This window comes from Diceros bicornis, chromosome X (assembly GCF_020826845.1).
Source record: "Diceros bicornis minor isolate mBicDic1 chromosome X, mDicBic1.mat.cur, whole genome shotgun sequence".
Taxonomy (NCBI): domain Eukaryota; kingdom Metazoa; phylum Chordata; class Mammalia; order Perissodactyla; family Rhinocerotidae; genus Diceros; species Diceros bicornis.
The window spans coordinates 137556347-137576323 of NC_080781.1; the positions used below are offsets into that span (position 1 = coordinate 137556347).

At 61.5% G+C, this 19977-nt stretch overlaps 1 protein-coding gene across 2 annotated transcripts; it reads left to right on the top strand.

Annotated features, from left to right (window-relative positions):
- Positions 1-2636: 2636 nt before the first annotated feature.
- BGN (biglycan) lies at positions 2637-18292 on the top strand. 2 transcript variants are annotated; one of them, XM_058534933.1, is made up of 8 exons: positions 2637-2761; positions 13007-13258; positions 13605-13717; positions 14216-14429; positions 14962-15072; positions 15337-15430; positions 15512-15650; positions 17064-18292. In XM_058534933.1, exons 2-8 carry the CDS (start codon positions 13018-13020, stop codon positions 17259-17261), a joined length of 1110 nt encoding a protein of 369 aa, XP_058390916.1. In that variant the 5' UTR covers positions 2637-2761; positions 13007-13017; the 3' UTR covers positions 17262-18292. The 2 variants fall into 2 exon arrangements, with proteins under 2 accessions (XP_058390916.1, XP_058390917.1); XM_058534934.1 differs by lacking the exon at positions 2637-2761 and adding an exon at positions 10790-10919.
- The last annotated feature ends 1685 nt before the right edge of the window (positions 18293-19977 follow it).

Sequence of the window (19977 nt, forward strand, 5' to 3'; positions counted from 1 at the left end):
CAAGAAACAAGAATTCCGCAGTCTCCTCCCCCCCAGAGCTCAGAGTCTAGCCCCAGAGCCCCCAGAGTGGGCTTTCCCCAGCAAAGCCCTGACTGCTACGTTCAGGGCTCTTTTCATCCCCGCTAGGACTCCTGAAGGCTGAGGCCCTGAGTGAGGACTCCTGGGGTCCCAGCCCCCAGAGCAGTGCAGGGCACAGCAGAGGGCTGGCTGGGGGCACGAGGCCAGGTGGGGCCTTACTCAGTAGGCGACAGGATAGGAGAGAAGGGAGCAGAGAGGAGGGGAGGCAGGGCTGGGCAGCAGCCGTGGGGGGCCACCCCAGGCAGGGCAGTCTAAGCCTGTTGCCATCCTGCAGGCCTATGTGTGGAGAAGGACCTGGAGTCAGATCCTTGGGCAATGGGCTTGCCTTACATGGAGTGTTTTTTTTTTTTCATTTTTTAAACACCTTTATTGAGATATAATTAACATACCATACAATTCACCTATTTAAAATGGACACTTGAATGGTTTTTATTTAGTATATTCCCAGAATATGCAACATCACCACAGTCAAACTTAGAACATTTTCATCACCTCAAAAAGAAAACTCATACCTTCAGCTGTCACCTCTCTATCTCCCATTCCCCTGGCCCTAAGAAACCACTCGTCTACTTTCTGTCTCTATAGATTTGCCTGTTGTGGACGTTTCATGTGGAATCATACAATACGTGGTCTTTTGCAACTGGCTTCTTTCACAGAGCACAATGTTTTATACGTGTTTGTACCCTCTTTCTCCTTCTACCCAGCCCTGCCTGGGGATGCTGAAGTTCGGCGAGGCTGCATGGGCTTCACCATATTAGCCTTTCTACTTCTGTATCCAATAAACAGTAAAAAAACCAAACAAACAAGCGACACACTGACTCCTCTCATCCGGAAGAGTATGTGTTCTCTCCAATCTCCTGGTGCCTGCTGTCTGCCACCACCTTCCCCTCAAAAACGACAGAGACAGAGCACCTGACCTGGACTCTGCTTTCCCTCGTCTCCCTTTACCCTGGTCCAGCCCGGAAGCTTCTTGCAGGCAGGCACCACAGCTTGGTCAAGCTACCATGTGTCCCAGGTCCAGGCACAGGGGCCCTGAATGGTACTGGTGCACAAGAAGGGGATCTGGGTGCAGTCACTCCCACAGGCAGAACCTTCTAGACCCCACCTGCATGCTGGCCCTGGGCTGGGCACTGAATGACTGAATGACAGCTGGCCAGGTGTGCGGGACTCTCAGACCTCACCTCTCATCTCCTCCCATTGGACCCACCTCTCCCTGGTCCTCCCCGGACCCCCCCCCACCCCTGCTTGAGCTTCCCTTCTCTCTCCGTAGTTGTCTCTTTCGGTCTTAGTGGAGTTCTGTCCTGTCTTGCGTTGCCTGTCTTCGTTTCTTCCCCTCTCAGTCTCCTGTCCTCCTTTGCAGACCTCAGTGCTGCTCCCTACCTCAGTTTCTCGTCCGTCTCAACCTTCAATGCAGTGTCAGCCCATGACCGAGGCTGGCTCTGGCCTGGCCCTGCTGCGCACTAGGACCCCACTGCACAGGGAGGAGGTGCTGTGCTAAGGCCCTGGGCTCTAGATGCAGGTGGAGCTGGGCTTGCCTGGGCCCTCAGGAAGTGGCTGAGCTTCCAGCGATTGAGTGGGTGTCGTGGCTGATGACGGCCTCTTCCGGGGATGCGTGGCGGGCTGGCCCAGCCAGCCCCTGTAAGTGGCCAGTACAGGGCCCAGCCCTGAGGAAGTGCCCACCCACAACGCGGCTATCGCATCCTGGGGGACCTGCACAGATTGAGCAAGAAGGCTGACTTGCTAAATGACTCTCTGAATCAGCTTTCCCGCTCTCAGCTTCTCCGAGCCTCAGGGCAGGCAAGCTAGGGAGGACCCCCAGAATGTGTGCCGCCCTCCGGCCAGCCCCCGCCACCCCCACCACTGAGTCCTATCCTGAGATCACAGAGACAGGAGCAGTTCCCCTTTCTGAGAGAAAAAAGGCTGGAGTGGGGTAGGGGGTGGGGCACTCAGAGTGCCCACTAGCCTAGATCAAGCCTTTCCAAAAATCCACAACAGCTGCCTCCCTGGTCCCAGAGAATCAGTTCCCTGTTCAGGCCCAGGCTGGCCGCAGGTTCAGGGGCCACTCACTGGTCTAGCAGCCAGAGGCGCCTCCCCCTCGTCTCCTTTCCATTTCTGCCCTGTCGCCTTCCTCTGCCCAGCCAAGTTCCAGCAAGCCAGTTCCCACCCCTCTCTGGGCCTCAGTGTCCCCATCTGGGCAGTGGAAAGTTTGACTCTCTGAGGCTGAGCCTGCCCAGAGACGCCAAGGGTTCTTGTGGAGTGAGAGTGTGTGTCCCTTCCCTACGTGCCCTGGGCGGGGGTGGGGGTCCTGGGGGGCGTGAGGGGGAGGGGGTGCAGCTAGCCCAGCTGTCTACAAGAAAATTGCTCCCTTTGAAGCTGCCAGGGGGGCCGGGAAGCCTACCCCCTCCCTCCCTCCTTTTCTCCCTCCCTCTCTCCCTCCCTCTCCGCCCCACCAGCCCCCTCCCTCCTTTCCTCCCTCCCTGCCCCCTCCCGTCGGCCCGCCCGCCCAGCCTTTAGCCTCCCTCCCGCCGCCTCTGTCTCCCTCTCTCCACGAACTGCCCAGGAGTGAGCAGCTGCTCTCTGACGGCCCGGACGACCTGGACGGCCCGACGAACAGACGCACGGACTGCCTGACACCCAAACTTGCCAACTAGCCAACCTGTGCCCTGCAGCTTCCCCTCCCCAGGTAGGGCCCCCACGCCAGCCCCACGCTGTCCCCACGCTCGCCTTGAGCTGCCTTCGCTATTTCATCCCTGAGTCCGATGACCCCTCACCGAGATGCCCCCTACCCTGCTGCCCACGCTGCCCCTCCATGTCCCTACCCCTGCCCCACTGCCCGCTTACCGCCCTCTCCTTCCCCCAGGCTGCCTGCAGATTCCCACGGCACTGCTGCAGACTCCTGGTCTGCGCCCCTTCATCGCCACCCTGCGGTCCCCTTGGTCCTTGTCTCGTTTCTGCCTCTTCTCCCCTCCCTCTTCTTCCAGGCGCCTTCTCCGCCCCCCTTCCCTCTCCCCTCTGACCTCGCTCAGCTCCGCTCTGTGTCTGCCCTCTCTGCCTCACCCTTGGGGTTCTTGCCCTTGGCTGCCGCCCCAGAGCATCGCAGAGGCATGGCTGGATGGCTGGCACCCCAGCTCTGCCAACGGTTCTCTCCCGTCACTGCAAGTCCCAGGCGCACCCTGTACTCCCACCGGGCTCTTCCTTGCTGAGGTGGGGGTGGGGTTTGCGCCTGGCCCAGGTCAGAAGGACCTCTAGGCGCACACCAGAGCTCAGCGCCGGGGAGAGGTCCCCACTTTCTTGGGGCAAGTCCTTGGCGTGGGCTGAGAGACTTGGTTTCCCAGGCACGCCCAAGGCACCCTGCCCGGATACTCCTCGCTTATCCACAGGCTAATGCCATGCCTCCACCTCCTCCTGAGAGAGTTGTTGGTCCACGGAGCCCTGGCCTCTGGGGCTCTGGGTGGGGCTCCCTGGGTGGCTCAGTCCTGTCTGTCCCCTGAACCTCCTTGGATTGGGACTCAGAATGGGGGGGTGGGCAGAGAGAAACTCAGGCAACTGTGCCATGTTACCCCGGACAGGCTTGGCTTGGGGCCCCGGAGGCCTTCTGGGGAGCCTCAGTAAATGTGAGGACACAGGCTCACTTCCAAGCTGAAGTGAGGGATGGGTGAGGTTCAAGAGCTCCCTGACTAGATGCCCTGTCCTCCAAAGGCAGCCCCCAAACTAGGGCATGGGGCATGTCTGGAATGGAGAGAGAGTCCCAGGTCTGAAACAAAATGGAGCTGCAAGCTTGCCCCCCAGGGCCATTTGAGAGAGGAAGAGTGGCCCCTGCTGGTCCCACCCAGCCCCATCCACTGTACAAAGGGAGAAACCGAAGCCCAGAAAGGGATAGGAAGCCCTCTACCCTCGCACAGCCAGTCAGGGACAGAGCTGAAGCCAGGAACCAGGGCTCCTAACTGGCAAATCCTGGCTATTGACCCCAAACCACCCAGGAAACCCTCAAAGTCACTTGAGCATTGACGATGATAGCCTGTGGGGATCAGAGTGGGAAGTGGCAGGGCCATTGGCCCCAGTCCTGCAAGCTCCCAAAATGGCTGGCACGCTGAGGGGCCTGCCAGAGACCCAGGAGAGGAGCAAGAGGGAATGGAGCTCCCTGGGTGTGCCACTGAGTGCCTTGGAAGGTTGGGGGATGGGAACACCCCCCTCACAGCTCCATGGGCGGGGCTGGGGCCTGGGTACTGGTTAGTTAGGGCTGCCTGAATTGGTTCTGCTGAGTGGAGCAGGAGGCCCAGGGTCCTCCAGGGCAGGACAGTGGGTGGGGGCGGGCGGGGCAGACCTCGCTCAGGCCAGGGAGATTGTTCTCAAGTCTTCTTCAGGGCCACTCAGGTTACAGATGTGGCCAGGCCTGTCCTGAGGGGGCTCCTGCCTCTGTGCCCTCGCCCCTCCCGGGGCTGCCAGTTCTCTGCCTCGTGGAGACGGATTGGGATTGGGACAAACTGGAAATGCCCGGGAGGAAGGAAGATTCCCCTGGATCTGCATCCAGGGGTGCGGGTTCCTGCGAAGTGAGAATGCGTGTGCGCAACCGCGTACATGCAGATGAGCACCTCCTGGTGACATGCAGCTGCCTGTGCCATTCCCCACCCGGGGAGAGCTGGTGCTCCAGCAGAGGTGCCTTTGTGTGGAACTTGCCCATGTCTGGCTACCATGGGCCAGCACAGTGAGTCTCTGAGGGCAGGACTGTGTGGGTACATTGAAAGGAAGGTACAGGGCTGCCTCCAAGCCACCAAGGCTGTGCACCAGGAACAGGCTGGGAGCCAGGGAGCAGAGAGGACTCCTGTAGCGAGCCAGCCAGCTGCTGAATGGCTGTCCTGGCCACCCTGGCCTGCCCACCCGCTGGCCCACCTTTGAGCCCCAAGGACCCAGGTCACAGTGGGCATTAACCATTGCACTACTTTTGTGCCCTGCCCTGGAGCAGGGACCAGGGTCTCCGTTGTGTAGATGGGGAGTCTGAGGTCCAGCCCCTTCGCCAATGGGTCTGGTGGCAGTTTTGTGCTGGCTCATTTTAGGGGCCCAGAAATTTGAGGTGCCAGCCCTCTGACCATTGTCCAGGATGATTTAGGAGCATCAGCCTGAATTCCTCCCCAATCCCACCAGTGGCCCTGGCTCACTGAAAGAATGTGAATTGGAAAGGATAGGAGGAAAGGGGATGTTTGTAAGACATGAGTTTCCTTTCTTTAGCGACATTCTGTAGTCACTCAAACAAGACCACAGAGTGTCCCTTCCAGTGCCAGCGTCAAGTCCCCAGAGGAGGGATTTGTAACGAGCCCGCATGTGACCATTTCCAAGAAGGCTTCCCATTCCTCCCTGCTCCCCTGCTTCCTGGGCCCACCCACTGCCATCCCTCCTCCACTCCCTGGAGAAGCCCCATGGAGACAGCGCAACACAGGCCTGTCCCAGCAGTCACTTGTCCTTGGCCACCTGGGGACATGGCATGGAAGAGCTGCCATACCCAGGGCCTCCCTTGGAGCACACAAGCAATGGGCAGCAACCCAGGCACCCAGACTCCCAGCCCGGCCAGGCGCTGTCTGCTCCACCCTGGGCATAGCCCCAGCCCAGCCCTGGGGCCTCTGAAGCCCCACCTACTAGGCCACTGGGCCGTTTGTCCTACGGGTGGCACAACTGGGGCCCCTAACCTTTCTTGCTCATCCCCAACACCACAGAGAGTTATAAAGATCTTCCCACACCTGCCATGACTCCCTCCTGATCCTCCTCATCGGTTACCCCAGAGTAGGAGAGCTTGGTCCCTGCCCTGAGCTGCTTGACCCCCACCCGCCACACCTGTTGGCCCCACTGGTGGGAGAAGACACATCTGCCCAAGGGCTTGGCTCAAATCGAGGGACTGGGAGGTGATGGTGGCTCTCCCAGCGTACCCTGCCGTGAGCTGTGGGGAGGGGTGAGCATGGGCTCCCTCGGAAGGCAGACAGAGCCGGGTCCTGCCAGCTCTGCCCCTTCCTGTTGGGGCAGTCATTGCCCCTCCTCTCCCTTCTGTCCTCTTCTGCTCGGACACTAGGACCCACACCTTGATCACCCACAGAACCCTGTCTGTAAATTTCATCTTAGAGGGAGCCAGTGGGGGGCGGGCTGAGGGTACTGCGCTGGGGGGATGGGGAGAGTGTCTGCTCAGTCCTGCCCTGGGCCTGAGGCCCACTGAGGCTAACTGGCCTGCCTCATGGCAAGGCCCTTCTCCAGCCTTCCAGAACCAGCTTCCCAGTGCTCCCTGGGACTGTGGTTCATTTCCCCCCATTCCAGATGAGAAGTCTTGGGATGAAGGCTCTTCCTCCGCCCCCCTGAGCCCACAGCCTAAGGGTCCCCCAGGGCCCCCTTCATTCCCTCTCTGCTCCAGGTCAGAGAAGCTCCAGGGGTGGCTGTGGAGGGCGCCGTCTCGCCCAGAGCCCACCAACCTCAGCTCCCGGTGCAGCCTGCAGAGCAGCACCAGCCCTCACTCACTGGCAGACCAGCGTCCCTGACATTCCCGAGCCCAGTGAAGGTGCCTGGGGACTCAGATGAGCCATGCCTGACCCCTCCCTGTGGTGACACATCCCTCAGGTTTAAGGGGGAATCCCCAGCCTCCTTGCACCCAGCTCTCCCAGTCCACGGAATCTGAAAGCTAAATTTAGCAGAAACACCAGCCTGGGGCTGAGCGGCCGGATGAGGGGCGGTGGGCTGGGAGAGGTCCTAGACTCTGTGTGACTCTCAACTCACCCCTGCTTCTCCCAAAGCAGCTGCCTTGTGGGGAGTGGGGTGGGGCGGATGGCCAAGGGGAGCATAGTAGTCAGAAGCCCAAGTGGCTGCAGGCTTGGGGATTTGGGGAACAGAAGTCGGACTTGCAGAGGGCAGAGACAGGCTGGCTCTGGCAGCCCTGTCCCGGGAGACAAGGGAAGTCCAGGAGACCAGTGCAACTTTGATCCTCTCGCAGTCTGAGTCCCAGCTCAGCCTTGACTATGGTCCCACTGGCCTGAGAAGCTGCCCAGCTGCAGGGAGGTGGGCACCACGGGAACCCTGAGAGGGACTGAAGGGGAACAGGTCCCGGGGCCTCTGGGCTGGCTGCAGAGAGCTGAGTCCCACCCCAGCCAGAGCCCCTGGCAGAGAGCAGGGGACCCAGTGCAGGGAAGGGGCTGCGAGAAACCCTGGGCCCAGGAATGGGAGGGGCAATGGGGCCTCCCTCCAGGGGGCCCTGGTGCTCTCCTGCCCAGGGAACAGGGCCAACCCCCCTTGCCTTGGCCTGGCTCGGTGAGGGAGTGAGGCAGGTGGGGCCCCAGGCTCTGGAGCCAGGCTGAGAATATCTCCCTATGGGGTCTGGCGCCTGCTGGGACCTAAAATGCCGGGGGGAACTTCCCTGGCCCAGCCTAGATGATGGCTTTTCCAGGAGACTTCCCTGCAGATGGAGGCAGAGGCAGCAGGGTTGGGGCTGGCCTGATGGGTGCACTGAGGCCAAGGAGAGGCGTCTGGCTCTGTGGGCAGTGGGGAGCTGCTGATGATGGCAGCCAGAGAGAGATGCCATGTTTCCAGAGGATTCATGATCCAAGCAAGGGGGCACAGGACCCCAAAGGGCCCTGCTTTCCAACAGCATCACCTCCCAGCTTGGGTGAGGGAGCTGCCAAAGAGTCTTCTCCAGGCCCCTGGGGCTGGTCTGGCCCCCTGCACAGTCCAGAGAGGGTGGGATCTTGCAGCTTTGGGGCCTGCAGCAAAGTCTACAATGGCAGAGAATACAGCCAGACACATGGGCAGGTAGACAGACGGTGGAGTCCCAGCTCTACCATTTCCTCAATGTGTGGCCTTGGGCAAGAGTTTTGGGTAAACTCTGAGCCTCAGTTTATCCATTCATCAAGTGGTAAAAACAACATTCCCTTCTTACTGGAGGGCTATGTTAAGAAATCACTTGAGTCCCCTGCCCCACCCCTTGGAGGTGATAGCATCCTCCCTCTTCCTCGAAGGTTCTAGATCGTGGCAAGGAGGAGCTCAAGATTTCTTCAGTGAGTGGGGGGAGGAGGACGGGCACACAGCTCAGGTGTGGAAGGACCAGGAAACCCAGGACTCCCAGCTGACCTGGGTCATCTGCTGCCTGACTCCTGGCATGGCAGAAGTCCAGTAGTTCAACCCTCCTGCTTTCCAGAGGTTTTCTGATGGGAAAGGGGGTAGATGGCTCTCCTCAATGCTATGGGGAGAGAGGTCTGGCCCTGCCACCACCAGCCACCTCGCCACCTCCCCGGTGCCAGCCCTTTGCAGCCGATGGGCTGGCTCCCTGCTGGTTCCCCGCAGCCTCCGATGCCCCCGGCCAGGTCAAGTCTGTCCCTGAAGGCTGCCCAAGCACAGGACTCATCTCTGTACAGTCACCCCAGCTGCGCCAGGGTCATAGCAGGCAGGAGCTGCCCTGGCCAGCCACTCTTAGGCATCTGTTCACCTTGCAGCCTGGACAGCATGCTGAGGCAATGGTGGTGGGTTCAGGGCTGCCAAGGTGTAGACGCAGATGGAGTAGGGCTCAGGGTCCACCCACTCCTCACTCCAGCCACCAGCGCCTCACACAGTCACCCCCCCACACATGCACACACATGGGCTTCAGCAGACACATGGGTGGCACGTGCTCCCTCTCTCTGTTTGACACCCAAGTGTAGACTAGAGCCATCAGGGGGCCAATGGGCTGGGGCCCAAGAGGGCAGCAGGGAGCAGCTGGGTGTCAGCCTGGGCACAGCGCCCACTTGTGGGGCAGAGCTCGGGGCAGGCCCTGCCTCTGGCCTGCTGGCTGAAGCTGGGCCTGGAGGGCTTTGGTGGACCGAGGGGAAGGAGGAAGGGTGTCATGCGTTGCCCATCTTCCTCACCCCTCCCCACCCACACAGCCCTAGGGACCTGGTAGGGCTGGGCGGAAGGTGGCACCAGTGTCAGAGTTCAGGCCAGGTTGCTCCGTGGGACCAGACAGCCCGGGTGAGGCTGCCGGACAGCACCCAGCATGTGTGATTTGGCAGCTGTGGGCCCCACATCTGCAGGCAAGTTCCCAGGGCATGCCAGCCCTCAAGTCCTCCTCTCACCGCCCTTGGCCTGGCCTGAATGCCTGGCGCGGTTCCTCCATGTTCTCAGAGACTGCCAGTGTGTCTTGTTTGGCTGTGACCTGAAGCAGTCTCACTCGGATGACTGCGCTGGCTTTCAGAGGGCCAGACAAGGACAGCCCTATTGGGTCAGCAGCACAGGCTCAAGGAAGCCCAGCCTCTTCCCTCGCTCACACCTGTAGGCGCCGGGCTTAAGGCCTCACCACCATTTCCATCTCTTTCCTTTGCTCTGAGGAGGTGGGGTCCAGCGAGCTCAGAGCACACTTTGATGGGGCTCAAGGTCCTCCTTGAAGTCATTGGGGACAAGCCCAGAGAGGCCAATGAAGGAAAACTGAGGCCCAGAGGCCTGGGTAGTGTGGGGAGGTGGGAGAACAGGGACTTGCCGTGGGTCTCACACTATCTGTCCATGGCGGGCTCCTGCTTCCTGCGCCTCAGCCCTGCCTACCTCCTATGTGTGTGCGTGCCTGTGTGCAAACACGGGTGGGGCTCCAGTGTGAGGTGGTGGGGAGAAGGCAGGGCCAGGCTTGGAGAGGGGTGCGGCTGGGCCTATCTACAGCCGTTCAGCCCCCCACCTCGACCACCACCAGCCTCGGATTCCTCCCCCAGGCTCTCTGCATTGCCCACGCTGAGCCAGTCATCTGGCCAAAGGCCTCCATCACTCCCATGCTGCACGTGCAGGGAGCGCCCTGGCTGAGGCCTGAAAATTCAGGGCCTGGAGTCGCCTGAGCTGGGCTCCAAGTCTCAGGCTGAGTGCCTTGGGGAAAGTCGGTTCCTCTCCGTAGGCCTCAGTTTTCTCTTCTATCAAACGAGGATACTAATTGTGCTGGACACGGGGGCGCCTTCCTCTTGGGCGCCCCCTTGAGGCCTTTCCTGGCTCCTCTGGCTCTGAGAAGGTCTCTTGCCTCCTCCTATGGGCTCGGTGTCTGCTGGACCCCTCCCCTCTGCATAGTTCTGGCCGCTGAGTCTCATGCCAGTTCCCCAAGGGGAAGTGAAGGCTGTGCCGGGAAGCCCGCATGGCCCCCGCCCTGCCAGCCTGCCCACTGCCTGGGCCCAGCCAGGAGCAGGGGAGAACCAGCCATACCTTGTCCTCTCCCTCTGTCACGGAGCCCTGGTGTAGGGCCTCCCAGCCCTCAGCCTCTCTCCCCCTCAGAGTGAACCTGTGCTGGAGCCAATGGCCGGAGGGCTGGCTTCTTTCCCGCGCCCCCCCTCGGCCTCTTTGGGGCCCCCAGACACTGTGACATCAGGCACGGCTGCTCTGAGCGGGCTCACCTCCTCTAGAGCCCCCATCCCCCCAGGGCAGGTTCCATCAGCCCACTTGGGGCCCCAGTAGCCAGTCCCACCCTAGGCTGGCCTTCCCAGCGCCTGTCATCCTCTCCCCTGGTGGAGGGGCCTGAGGACTCCTGTAGAGACCCCAGCCCTCTCCGCAGCGTCCCCTGGGCCTGACCAGATCACACCACCACACCCCACCCCCACCTGTCCAGGTGGGCTGTGGATCCCAGAGCCTTCCAAAGCTCCCACTGGGCGTTCCATCCCTGACTCATCGCCCCTCCCTCTCCGTTCCCTCTCGCTCCCCTGCCTTCACCCTCCCCTTCCTTTTCTCTCCCACTGTTCCCCCTCCTCCCTGCCCTGGGAGTCCAGTGGCACCCAGGCAAGGGTCCTGCACGGCAGTAGCAGGCTCGGGAGGCCTAGGCCTGCCCTGCTCTGCCCTGGGGGTTGCAAACTCAGAGGAGGAAGGAGGGACACGCTGCCCAGGTAGGTGAGTGGGGGCGTTCTCCCTACTCCGCTCCAGGGCCTTCTGGGGGGCTCCCCTGGGTCCTGCTCAGCCAGCCTGGGGCTGGCGGGACCCGGGGTGTGATCATGGGGTCTCGAGGCTTGAAGAAGCCAGAGAAGCTGGGTGCTCCCCTAGCATAGGGACTTCTGGTGACCTGGAGGCCAGCACTAAGTCTGACTCTCTATGCTTAGGGAAACAGCTGAGCCTTAGGCTCCGACTCTCACTTTGCTATGAGACCTAGGGCAGGCAGGCAGCTTCTCTGAGCCTGTCACTGGGGACTATGCACTCGGGAGGGGTGTCGGGGCCTGCTGGGGGCTCTCTGGGGCTGGCTCTGCAGCTGAACCGACTGATCACTGTCCTGGGCCCTCAGCCTCCGCTTGCCAAACACACCGAAGCCCTGGCTGCCAGAAAGGCTGCTCTGTTCCCTCCAGCCAGCAGCTGCAGCTCTGTCCTCAGGATGGTGGGAGCCAGGGCAGGCCACATGACCTGCCCAGGGGGTGCCTGAGGAGTGTGGGGGGGCAAGATGGGGATGGATGGGAACCTGAGATGCGGTTGTGCCCAGCCCCACAGCCTGCTGGTGGGAAGACATCAGAGCAGCAGCCCCCAGCAGCCAGCCCAGCCCCCACATCAACTGCGCCTGTCCAGAAAAGCAGCAGGCAGGGCCAAGTTGCTCAGAAGATGCTGGCCTAAAGTGCGCAGAGCCCTCCCCCGCCCCGCCAGGGCCTCCTTCCACCTTTGCAGCCAGCAGTCAGGTTCAGGGGGCTCCCCCGGCCAAGACGAGCCCCAGGTGAGGACCTCCCTGGAGTGGGGCGAGTTCGGGTCTGCAGGAGGCCCCTGGCACCCGGCTGGGCTCCCTGCCCATGGATGCACCCAGGGCAACCACAGATACCTAAGCCTGAGAGGCAAGCAGAGCAGGCACATCTATTCCTGTTTAACAGATGGGGAAAATGAGGCTGAGACTTTCCCGGGAAATCCCTGCAAGTAGGGGTGGTGGGAGAGGCAGGGGTGCCTTTTCCTGTACAGTGCCTTCCGGCAGAGGCGCCTCTGGACAGGGGGCGGCCTCTGCCGGAGGAGGAAGGAGGCAGGCAGATGTGGGCACTGGGGGCAGGCTCAGACAGGGCAGCTTTCCCTCCACCCCCACCCCACTGCCCAGCCTGGGGGGCCTCCAGACAAGCCTGACTCTGCCCGCCACCCTGGCAGCCGCCTGCTCCCCTCGGGTGGCCTCTCGTGGGGGCCGAGTCATGGGCAGAAGAAAGGGCAGGAGCAGATGTGGGCGCCCCGGGGCTCTGTGAGCAGAGCCAGGAGAAGTCTCGTGGGCCAGAGGAGGAAGCCAAGGCCCCAGGGAGTAGTGGGGAGGGTAGGCGGGGGCCATGCCCCCTCCACCTTGCCCCGGGGCTGACCCAGTTCTCTGCCCAGTGTTCCAACTCCGGTGCCTTGGCCTCTCGACTTTCTTAGAAAAATGTGGGTGCCCTGAAACTGGGGGCTTGGGCAGGACAGGAAGCGATTCATGGTCTCCTAACTAAACCCTGACTACACCCACATTTCCTGAGCATGGAGGGGGGGCTCGTCTGGGCCACAGTGGTATCTTCAAATCCGAATTCTTCAAAGCCCGTGGGGGAAAATGGTTGGGTTTCCCTCTCCATCTTCTCCACTCGCCTCACTGACCCCCCAGGCAGATTGCCAGCCGACTCAGTGGAGAGTGTGTATGTGTGTGTGTGTGTGTGTGTGTGGTGGGGACGGGGTGGGGGGAGGGGGCGCTGCAGACTTGCTAACTGCTGCATTGCCCGCTGAAGCCAAGTCCTGCCTGGGAGCTGAAGGGAGCAGAAGGAGGTGCCTCCTGGCCAGCAGCACCCCCATCTTGCCTAGTGCCTCCTGCCACCCTCAACCCCTCCCTCTGCTGCCTGTTGCCCTGGGGTCTGGCTGTCCCCCCTGAGGGATGGGGGACACAGGCCAATACACACAGAACTGCAGCCCCTGGTTTTGGGAGGGTGGCTGGGAAAGGGTCCAGAGGACGGGTACTGGTGCTGGCAAAGCCTTCTGACGGCCCCTCCTCCCCCTGGCCTCCCAGGCACACCCACCATGTGGCCCCTGTGGCTCCTCGCATCCCTGCTGGCCCTGAGCCAGGCCCTGCCCTTTGAGCAGAAGGGCTTCTGGGACTTCACCATGGATGACGGACTGCCCATGCTGAACGACGAGGAGGCTTCGGGTGCCGACACGACCTCAGGCGTCCCGGACCTGGACTCTCTCACGCCCACCTTCAGCGCCATGTGTCCTTTCGGCTGCCACTGCCACCTGCGGGTCGTTCAGTGCTCTGACCTGGGTCAGTCCCACGGCCTGGGTGGGGGACAGGGTTTCATGGAGGCACAGGCCCAGCCTGAGTGCCCCTACCAAGGGGACACACGTCTGTCCCGCGGGATGCACATGGAAAGGTGGGGGTGGGGATGGGGTGACCCCAAGCAGGATTGGGGACCCTGATTTCCGTGTGGGAGGGTATCCAGTTGTCTGGTTGCAAGTAAGTGGGGAGCGAGAAGAGCCTCCATCTGCCAGCTCTGGAGCTTCCACCTGTCTGCACAGAGTCCCAATGCATGTGTCTGTGTGCATGCGTGTCACTATGCTCTGGGGCCATGGCACTGGCTCGCACTGGTGACGGTGGCACCGGCCCCCAGGTCTGAAGGCCGTGCCCAAGGAGATCTCACCTGACACCACATTGCTGGACCTGCAGAACAATGACATCTCGGAGCTCCGAAAGGATGACTTCAAAGGCCTGCAGCAGCTCTATGTAAGCCCACCCTGCCCTTCGGAGGCACGGCGAGGAGGTGGGCCGTCTGCAGCTGGGGGGCTGGGTCCAGATGGGGAGTGTGAGAGCGGCCCGGGGCCCACGGCGTCCTGAGAGAAGCCTGGAGGCAGCTGTGCTGAGAGTGCCTTGGCTCCTGGGTTACGTGTGTCCATCAGCTACCAGAAGCGCAGGACAGGATCACTCAGCCCAATGCCCTTTTCAGCTAAAAACTTTTAATCTTATTGGCTCCTCCCAGCAACACAGGAAGAACAGATTTCATTGTAGCCAGGGCGCACGTGGGAAAATTGAGGCTTGGGAAAGCGGCGGGCTGTGCTGGGTCGGCAATAGTGGCATTGCCGGGCCTGAGTGCTGGCTCCCCGCTGCAAGCACAGGCAGAGCTGGAGCTCAGACATCTAGCTCAGGTGGCGGGGAGGGAGGGAGAGAAGAGGGCGGGCGGGGTAGGGAGCTGTGCCTTTAACTCTGGTGCCCATGCTGCCTCAGGCCCTCGTCCTGGTGAACAACAAGATCTCCAAGATCCACGAGAAGGCCTTCAGCCCCCTGCGGAAGCTGCAGAAGCTCTACATCTCCAAGAACCACCTGGTGGAGATCCCTCCCAACCTGCCCAGCTCTCTGGTGGAGCTCCGCATCCATGACAACCGCATCCGCAAGGTGCCCAAGGGTGTGTTCAGCGGACTGCGCAGCATGAACTGCATCGGTGAGTGTGGCTGGCAGGAGGGGGTCTGGGAGAGGGGCCTCTTCCACCCAGAGCAGCACCGCCATGGCCTTGCCCTGGGGTCCTCATGGAACATTCTGGAGGCTTGTCTAGGGCATGCCCCAGAGCCACAAAGGCAAGGTGAAGAGAAAGCAGGGGACTGTAGAGAGAGGGAAGGGAAAGGGCCAGTGCAGCCAGACCGCTGGCTGGGGACCACCAGGGGCCCAGCCAGGGGGGTTGGGCGGGCTGGGGGGCACCCGGCCTTGATCTCTGGCTCCCCTCCATTTCCTCCTGCTCCCCCTGCCCCCTGAGGCCAATGCCAGGGCCAGGGACCTCGGGGACTAGTGGTCTTGAACAGATAGGAGTTTGTAACTAACCAAGTAAATTAGTGGAACTGCCTTCAGGGGGAGATGCGGGAGTGGGTGATTAGCCGGCACGTCAGGCCAGCCCAAGCCAGGAAGCCGAAAGGCCCCGGGGCAGGGGTGTGGGCAGCCACCCAGCTCCGGCTCTGGGGCTGAGGGGGCCTCTCTCCTAGAGATGGGTGGGAATCCCCTGGAGAACAGTGGCTTTGAACCTGGAGCCTTCGATGGCCTGAAGCTCAACTACCTGCGCATCTCTGAGGCCAAGCTCACTGGCATCCCCAAAGGTAGGAAAGCAGCCCTTGCTTCCCATGCTGCCCAGCCTCCAGGGCCCAGGTGGGCAGAGCTGGGGGTGTGGAGCCATTGGGAACCACCCAGTCTATTCAGGGAGGGCTTCGGCAGCCCCATCCTCTGACTTGGGGCAGAACTAGGGCCTCTGCTCCTGCCCACATCCGTACCCCCCAACACCCACTCACAACACACGCAGCACCAGGACCCACACATGGCTTCCCCTCCTGCACTCAGCTCAGAGCACCCTCTCTTCCCTGCAGACCTCCCCGAGTCCCTGAATGAACTCCATCTCGACCACAACAAAATCCAGGCTATTGAGCTGGAGGATCTGCTTCGCTACTCCAAGCTGTACAGGTGGGCTGGGGGTCCAGGGGGGCCGTGCCACCATTCTTCTCTCCTCTAGCCTCTCAGTACCTCTCCTGCGCCCCTTCACAGGCTGGGCCTGGGCCACAACCAGATCCGCATGATCGAGAACGGCAGCCTGAGTTTTCTGCCCACGCTGCGGGAGCTGCACTTGGACAATAACAAGCTGTCCAGGGTGCCCGCCGGCCTTCCTGACCTCAAGCTCCTCCAGGTGAGAGGTTCTCTAAGACTAGGGGAGGGGAGCAGCCCATGTCCCCAGCACTTCCTCAGCCCCTCCCCTTCCTTGCGCCGGCCCAGCACGGGCAGGGCCCAGGTACAGAGTAGAGTGGGACCTCTGTGCAGCCGGCCAGCTGCATGATCTGGCCAGTTACTCCTGCTCTCTCTGCCTCCACTTCCTCGTCTGAAAAGGAGCAATCACAAGGACCCCTCCCTCTGTGCTGAGGAAGAGGAGGAGGAGAGCGGGGACTCCACCATGGACAGCGAGGAGGGTGGGGCACGGGTGGAGAGATGTGGTGAGGGATGAGCAGGAGTTGGCCTGGTAGGTATTGGGGCTGAAGTTCTCCCTGGTGGGTGGGACACCAGAAAGGCGTGGCAGGGCCTGGGAGTTTGGGGAACAGTCTGGGCATGGGGGTGCACAGATTTGTGGCAAGACAAGGACAGCCCAGGGCATCAGGAAGTGGGCTGATGAGGGGATGCAGGGCTTTGCCCGGGGTTGTCTCAGGGGCCCCTGTCCCTGGCTTGGCTTCCAGTCACATAGGTGAACTTGGCCTTGCCCAGCCCTTCTCTGGGCCTCAGTCTCTTTCTCAGCCCTATTCAAACATGCTAGGAGACCTGCTAGTCCCATGGGCTGAGTCGGAGCTGAGTCCAGCCGAGTCCTATGGGGGGCGGGGTGGGGGAGCCCAGCTACAGGGGTAGCGCCGTCCATGCCAGCCGAGTGCGCCCTCTAGCAGCCAGTGTCCTCTCACCCCGAGAGGGCGCTGCTGCAATCTGAGTGCCTCCTCGCCATCATTGGGTTCCTTACCCACCCACCCTCCTGTCTTGTCTGCCCCTCCCCTGGAGAAAGGTTTCAGGGAGTTTGGGAGGCTAGAGGGCAAGTGGCACTGAGGACTAGAAGGAAGAGGAGGTCACCCTGCAGGCTCTTTCTCCTCTTGTGCCCCTGGTCTCTGGAGTGAAAGGCTGCTCCCCTGGGGCAGCCCCGGAGCCTGGGGAACAGAGAGGGAGGTCCATCTCACCCACATGGACACCACCACCCCATGCCCCATCCCCCATGTACTCCTCACCTCCCCCCCACCACACACCCCACCTGAGCCCCTCATCCTGGCTCCTGGTCACAAACCAGTGCCTTAATCCTGGCCAACACCTGCCCGACGACCATACCCATGTCTCGGTTTGCTCCTCCCAACAATGGGAGAATCACCTCCGGGCCCTTGAAGGGCTGTGCGGATGCAAGGCAATGAAATGGTGCCCATGAGGCGGCAGACAGCACTCGGCCAGGAGGGAGGGCCTGAGCCCTCTGGGTTCTGCCCTCCACTTGGCCCATCCAGGCTGGAACAGACTCGAGGAGGGTGGCTGGAGGCAACTGGGCCTCTGGCACTGAGCCTGGGCCACATTCTTCTACCCTCAGGTGGTCTATCTGCACACCAACAACATCACCAAGGTAGGCGTCAACGACTTCTGCCCCATGGGCTTCGGGGTCAAGAGGGCCTACTACAACGGCATCAGCCTCTTCAACAACCCCGTGCCCTACTGGGAGGTGCAGCCAGCCACCTTTCGCTGTGTCACCGACCGCCTGGCCATCCAGTTTGGCAACTACAAAAAGTAGAGCAGCAGCAGCCACCATGGTGGCCTGGGCAGGGTCTCTGGGGAGCACAGCGGATGTCCTGAAGGGGGAGGCAGAGCAAGGGAGCGAAGCCAGCGCCCACTTGCACCCAACCCAGCCCCATCCTTCTTCCCTGGCCCCCACTAGCTGCTCCCTGTTGCTTTCACCTTGGCTCCCAAGCGTGCAGGTGGGGAGCAAGGCCTGGCCCCCATCACAAGCTGCCCCTGCCCCCCATCGTAGCCACTCAGAGGTGCCCCGACTAAGCTTCCTTCCCATTCACCCTGAAACCAAATTGTCCGAGGTTCCAGTCCAAGGAAGATGGTCCCTGGGTCTGGGGGACGGGGGCGGATAGCAGGGATGGAGACAACAGACCCCACCAAGCCCACCCACCTGCCCGGCACACATTCCTCCTTCTCGTGTACTTCCAGCTTCCAACCCTCCTTGGCCCTGCCTGCTACCCCTGGCCTCCCATGTCCCCCCACCACCCTGCTGCAAGTTCATGGCCCATCTGTCTGAGCTTCCTTGATCTACTGGCCCCTGGACCAGTGCTTTACCTCTCTCTCTCTCTCTGTCTCTCTCTGTCTCTCTCTCTCTATTGTTCTCCCTCTCCTCTCTCCCATCCTTGGGCTGGGTTTGGTCTATCTCTCGCTGGGCCTCTGCCTAGCCCCTACACAGGCAAGCTGGGGGCGGGGGAGCGGAGAGCAGCCTGCCCTGCCCAGGCCTCGCCCCCGAGCCTGGACAGTCCTGGCGGAGGCTGGCAAATAAAGGTACTGCACCCCACACACGCTCCACAGGCAAGAGGGGGGCACTGAGCTTGGTCAGACCCTGAGAGTCTGCCTCCCGGGAGGGGCCCAGCATTCAGCCAGAGTCCCCAGCACACTTTTCATTGTCCCCTTCCCCCCCATGATGGCTAGGTCTCCCCTCCCCTCCTCTTCCAGCCCCTGGTGGGAGTTTTGAGCAATCACACCCAGCTTGAGAAAGGGCTGCTTCTGAGGTTGGTTGCTGTCTTTCAATTAAAGAAACACTGTGCAATATGGCTCTGTGTGCCGCTGTTCTCAGGGTGGCACTGGAGACCAAGCAGAAAGGGGAGCCACTATGAGCCTTGGGCTTCCTCTTTGCTGCTTTCCCTGCCCTCAGGCAAGGGTCCGGGGCTGGACAAGGAGGCCCCAGGCTACCAGGCGGAAGGCTCCAGGCTGGCCCCTTCCCCTCCCTTCTAGGCACTTGTGTTGCCCCAACTGTCCTTAGACTGGGCTTAAACAGGCCCAGGTGACGTAGCACCTGCCCTCCCAGAGACGAGCATTTGCCGAGCATCTGCCGGCTACAGAGCACAAGGCTAGACGCCCCCTCCAGAGAGGAGCCGAGAAATCCTCCAGGGCCCTGCCTGCCTGCTTTGATGGGTTCTGGAAGCTCAGAACAATGATGGATTCCAGCTGTGGTCAAAGCTGTGTGCCGCACTCTTGTCAGCACCAGGGGGCACATTCCTGGGTGGGCTGGGCCTCCTGGGGATGGGGCAGTGTGCTGTGTGCGCCCACCTGTGCCGGCCGGGCCCGGGATCCTGGCATAGCGTCCACCCTGTGTGCCGGCAGAGCCAAGCCCAGGTTGCAGCGTGCTGGCACCAGATCCCAAGAGAAGATCCAGGGCACGGCCTGGGAAGCCTGCTCACTGGAGACACAGGTCTGCCCTGGAAAGGGCAGCATGGGGAGAATGGTCCCCACAGCAATGCCCCTCGGATGGCAAGCCCAGTGGGCTGAGGTGGTGGCAGGCTAGAGCCTGGCTGCTCTTCCTTCATCCCACACTAGGGACCTCCACCTCGGGTGGTGGAAGCCAAGGCTTCCCTGGGCAGGCACAGGCCACCAACGAAAACAGAGCAGGCGGGACCCTCCAGAAGTGCCAGCCCAGGAGAGCAGGAACCCGGAGGTGCCGCACACTGGTTCCACACACACAGCCGCATGCCCTTCTGCCTGGCCTGGCACAGGGATGCCCGGTGTCCCCGGGTTCCTCCTTTTGGGGATGGGAGGTGCTGCTCAGCATGGTGGCCTAGTGATAGAATGTCAACCATCGGCATCATAGCACTATTCTGGGCCATGTGCTCCATGGCCCGGCAATCTCTGCTGAGCTGGGCAGGCTCAGGGCAAGGGCACTGGCCAGGGGCCAGGAGTCAGGGCCTCCGCCAAGTCACCTCACTGGCCAGGAGGAGGGGTAGCCAGCACTGGGGCCTGGCAGAGAGAGAAACACGGAGCCCTCAGGCCGTTTCTCTGTAGGCGGGTCTGGGGCACCAGACTGTGTTGTGTGGGGCCAACATAGCCCCCCATGGATCTCCATCTTCTCACCCTGCCTCCCTTCCAGCACTCCTGCCCTTCCATTCCTCTCTGCGTCCTCTCACTTGGGGACGCAGATGCCATGACAAACTAGTGAGACAAGTGTAATAATGCTTGTAGGCACAGAGGAGACTCCCATGTCTGGGCCCCAGGGAAGGCAACCTGTGGGCCTGGTGGGTCACCCCACACAGTAGGGGACAGTGCCCTGCGGCTGGGACCCACACTCTGCCCAGACCAAGGAGGTGAACAGAGCCACACCCCGAAAGGGCTTGTGGGTCGTGGTTGGAAGGGAGGGCTCCATACCCATAGCAGCTGATCAAAGGCGAATTACTTAGCGTCACTCTGCTACGAAGTGTGTTGCAAACTATTAGATGACAGTAGTAATAATAATAACACAAAAG

What these genes read in the sequence shown, in the direction of transcription:
- BGN (XM_058534933.1), top strand. Translation starts at nt 13,018, where the DNA reads ATGTGGCCCCTGTGGCTCCTCGCATCCCTGCTGGCCCTGAGCCAGGCC. An exon ending in AAGGCCTGCAGCAGCTCTAT is followed by an intron (nt 13,718 to 14,215) that starts GTAAGCCCACCC and finishes ATGCTGCCTCAG; the next exon opens with GCCCTCGTCCTGGTGAACAA. An exon ending in GCTCACTGGCATCCCCAAAG is followed by an intron (nt 15,073 to 15,336) that starts GTAGGAAAGCAG and finishes TCTTCCCTGCAG; the next exon opens with ACCTCCCCGAGTCCCTGAAT.